The 3,565-nt window shown below is 56.3% G+C and overlaps 1 protein-coding gene across 1 annotated transcript; it reads left to right on the plus strand.

Annotated features, from left to right (window-relative positions):
- Nucleotides 1-81: 81 nt before the first annotated feature.
- On the plus strand, nucleotides 82-3,233 carry ETH_00034265 (uncharacterized protein; the record flags this gene model as incomplete). Its single annotated transcript, XM_013380405.1, has 7 exons — nucleotides 82-397; nucleotides 720-947; nucleotides 1,245-1,359; nucleotides 1,666-1,731; nucleotides 2,323-2,393; nucleotides 2,617-2,739; nucleotides 2,954-3,233. Coding segments are annotated over 7 exons (1,199 nt in total), but the record flags the coding sequence as incomplete, so codon positions are not given.
- Between the last annotated feature and the right edge of the window lie 332 nt (nucleotides 3,234-3,565).

Below are 3,565 nucleotides of genomic sequence, written 5' to 3' on the forward strand. Positions count from 1 at the left end.
AGAGAACAGTTCAGAGGTGTGTGTTCCCGGCGCTGCACTACCCCTCAGCAGCAGCAGCAGCTGCTGCTGCTGCTGCTGCAGGCGCCGCCGCATGCGTGCCCTACACTGCTGCAGGCCCTCTAACGCAGCCTGCAGCAGCAGCAGCAACAGCAGCAGCAGCAGCAGCAGGGGCGAGTGGCGCATCATGCGGTCTGATAGATGCGCAGGAGGAGGTGTTGGAGGTTCGGCTGCTGTTCGTGCTGCTGCTGCTGCTGCTGCTGCGGCGGCAGCAGCAGCAGCAGCAGCAGCGGCTGCCCTACACGCAGGACCACTGGTTCGCCCCTGGCAGCAGCTCCCCCAGAGCCGAAGGGGGCCCCCTGACCACTGAGGAAGTTGCTGCCAGCAAACCCAGCAGCAAGTGAGACGCGCTGCTGCTGCTGCTGCTGCTGCTGTTGCTGCTGCTCTTTCTGAGGCTGCTGCTGCTGCTGCTGAGGCTGCTGCTGTTGTCGTTGCCGTTGCTACTGAGGATGCTGCTGAGGCTGCTGTTGCTGCTGCTGCTGAGACTGCTGCTGCTGCTGCTGCTGAGGCTGCTGCTGCTATTGCCGCTGAGGCTGCTGCTGCTGCTTTGGCGGAGGGAAGGGGCTGGTGGCATTGCCTTTGCGCTGAGACCTGAGTAGAAAACAGCAGAGCTGCTGCTGCTGCTGCTGCTGTTGCCGCTGCTGCTGCTGCTCGTGATGCAGCAGAAGCGGCCTCCTAGATTCCTCCAAAGTTCGGCAGCACCTGCTGCAGCACCTGCCGCAGCTGCTGCAGCTGCTTCGCTGTGAGCACCAGCCTCAGCAGCACCTGCAGCAGCTGCAGCAACTGCAGCAGCAGCAGCAGCAGCAGCAGCAGCAGCAGCAACAGCAGCTAGACAACGACGACTCTGTTGCGGCGTTTGAGATGGAGGCCCTCGAAGCCTTCTTAGACAGGTGCGCTGCTGCGCATTGCAGCTGCAGCTGCTGCTGCTCCTGCGTTTGTTGCTGCTGCTGTTGCTGCTGCTGCTGTTGCTGCTGCTGCTGTTGCTGCTGCTGCTGTTGCTGCTGCTGCTGTTGCTGCTGCTGCTGTTGCTGCTGCTGCTGTTGCTGCAGCTGCTCTTGCTGTTGCTGCTGTTGGCGTTGCTATGGATTTTGATTGCGGCCAAGTCGTTGGAGCAGCAGCAGCAATAGGACACAGCATGTGCTGCTGCTGCTGAATTTGCTGCTGCTCGTTTTGTGCTGCTGCTGCAGTGACAGCCCCGAAGGCCTTTCCGCTGCGACTAGTGGAGACAAACAACAGCAGCAGCAGCAGCAGCAGCAGCAGCGGCTGAACCCCTTCATACTCTTGCCTAAAGGATACCTTAGAGTGAGCAGCAGCAGCTGCACATTTAGGTTGCTGCTGCTGCTGCTGTTGCTGCTGCTGCTATTGTTTCCGTTGCTCTTGATGCTTCCGCTGTTTCTTCTGTTACTGTTGTTGCTGCTGCTGCTGCTGCTGCTGCTGCTTTCATTGCTGCCAACTTTAGTAGAGAAGCCCCATGGGTTGATCGTATAGCTGGAGGCGTTGAAGCACCTTTATTTGTTTCTTTGGGCCTTAGGGTTTAGGGTTTAGCGTTTCGGGTCTAGGGTTTAGGGTTTAGGGTTTAGGGTTTAGGGCTGTGGCGTGTGTGCTCAGCGCCTGCTCTTCTTCCCAGGCCGCTGCAGCTCGAGTGCAGCTCTGAGAGACACTTTCCAGCAGCGGGTATTCAGCACTAGGGTTTAGGGATCAGGGTTTAGGGTTTAGGGTTTAGGGTTCAGGGTTTCGGGCGTAGGGTTTAGGGTTTAGGGTCTGCAACTTAGGCCCTTTGGTGTGTGGCCTCGGCACACGCGGCGAACGTGCAGACTTGTGCTTTTTTGTTCTTTTTGTGTTTGGTTTTAGACATTAGGGTTTAGGGTTTAGGGTTTACGGTTTAGGGTTTAGGGTTTAGGGTTTAGGGTTTAGGGTTTGGGGTGTTCGTTGCTCTGGAACTGCAGAGGCAGCCAATTACCCCTTTAGGAGATCGCTGCCACATTAAAGGCCTAAAAGGGGCTCTGAAATGCATAACTTCCGTAAGCCGAGGGTTTAGGGTTTAGGGTTTAGGGTTTAGGGTTTAGGGTTTAGGTTTTAGGGTTTAGGGGATTAGATTGAGAAGACACACTTTACCTCAAGGTAGCTGTTCCACTTCTGCTTTCTCGCCGCCGCTTCGTCTGCCTGCAGTTTAAAACCCAGGGTTTAGGGTTTAGGGTTTAGGGTTTAGGGTTTAGGGTTTAGGGTCTAGGGTTTAGGGTTTAGGGTTTAGGGTTTGCGTCTCAGGCGACGCTAGGCCCAGCTCAGATCTTGCGGCTCTCTTCGTGCAGCAAATCGGACATCTTTGTATCTCGGCCGTGAGGGTTTAGGGTTTAGGGTTTGAGGCTCGGGGAACGCTAAACCCTAGCCCCTGAGTCCTAAACCCTAAACCTTCAACTTTAATCCCTAAACCCTAATATTATGCATTTAAGAGCCCCTTTTAGGCCTCTAATGTAGCAGCGATCTCCTTTACGGGTAATTGGCTGTCCCCTAGGTCTAGGGTTTAGGGTTTAGGGTTTAGGGTTTAGGGTTTGTGCGTAGGGTGGAGGCGCTGTTTCTAGAAAACCTCTCGAGCTGCTCCGTCGTCGCTCCAGCTGTTTTTGGTCCTGTCTTTATTCGCGGCTGCTGCGAGCTGCTGCTGCACTCGCGGGCTTCCTCAGTGTTGTGAGGGTTTAGGGTTTAGGGTTTAGGGTTTAGGGTTGGGGTTTGGGGACAAGTGCGTCCAAGCGCCGCTTCTTTTGCTGCTGCTGCCAAACCCCCGAAGGAAACAGTGCTGCTGCTTCGCCAGATTCTCCGGACTGCAGCAGAGCGCCCGGGACCCAGGGTTCAGGGTTTAGGGTTTAGGGTTTAGGGTTTAGGGTTTAGGGTTTGTGCGCAGCGTGGAAAACACCCTGGGGGCAGAACTTTTTGTGGCTTGCTGCTTTCCCCCTCTTCTCCTTGGAGACAGCAGGGGCCTTTCCCTTGGCCCCTACAATGTCATTTGCCAGCCGCTGCAGCAGCAGCAGCAGCAGCAGCAGCAGGAGCCGCAGCAGGAGCTGCTGCAGCAGGAGCTGCAGCAGCAGCTGCAGCAGCTGCAGCAGCAGCAGCAGCAGCTGCAGCAGCAGCAGCAGCAGCAGCGGCCAGATGGGATGCGCGATTCTGCTGCTTATGCCCCGTAATGCGCGGCCCTGCAGCTTCACTTTCAGGCTTTAAACCCTCTCACTAAACCCTAAACCCTCGCTGCAAACCCTAGCTCTAAACCGTAAACCCTAAACCCTAAACCCTCGAAGCCGCAGCAGCTGGACCTCTAAAGCTCCCGGGGTGGCTGCAGGCGGCGAGTCTTTCCTCCAAACCCTAAACCCTCAACTCAAACCCTAGGCCCTAAACCCTAAACCCTAATTTGTGGTTTGCTGCAGGCCTCTGGCCCTCATAGTCTCTTCTTTCGCCTTTCCCATTTGCCTCTGCACCAAATTGGGAGACGGCGGAGAGCCAAAAGGGCTAAACCCTAGCC

The sequence above is a fragment of the Eimeria tenella genome, genomic scaffold (genome assembly GCF_000499545.2).
Source record: "Eimeria tenella Houghton genomic scaffold, Eth_scaff587, whole genome shotgun sequence".
In the NCBI taxonomy this organism is placed as follows: Eukaryota; Apicomplexa; class Conoidasida; order Eucoccidiorida; family Eimeriidae; genus Eimeria; species Eimeria tenella.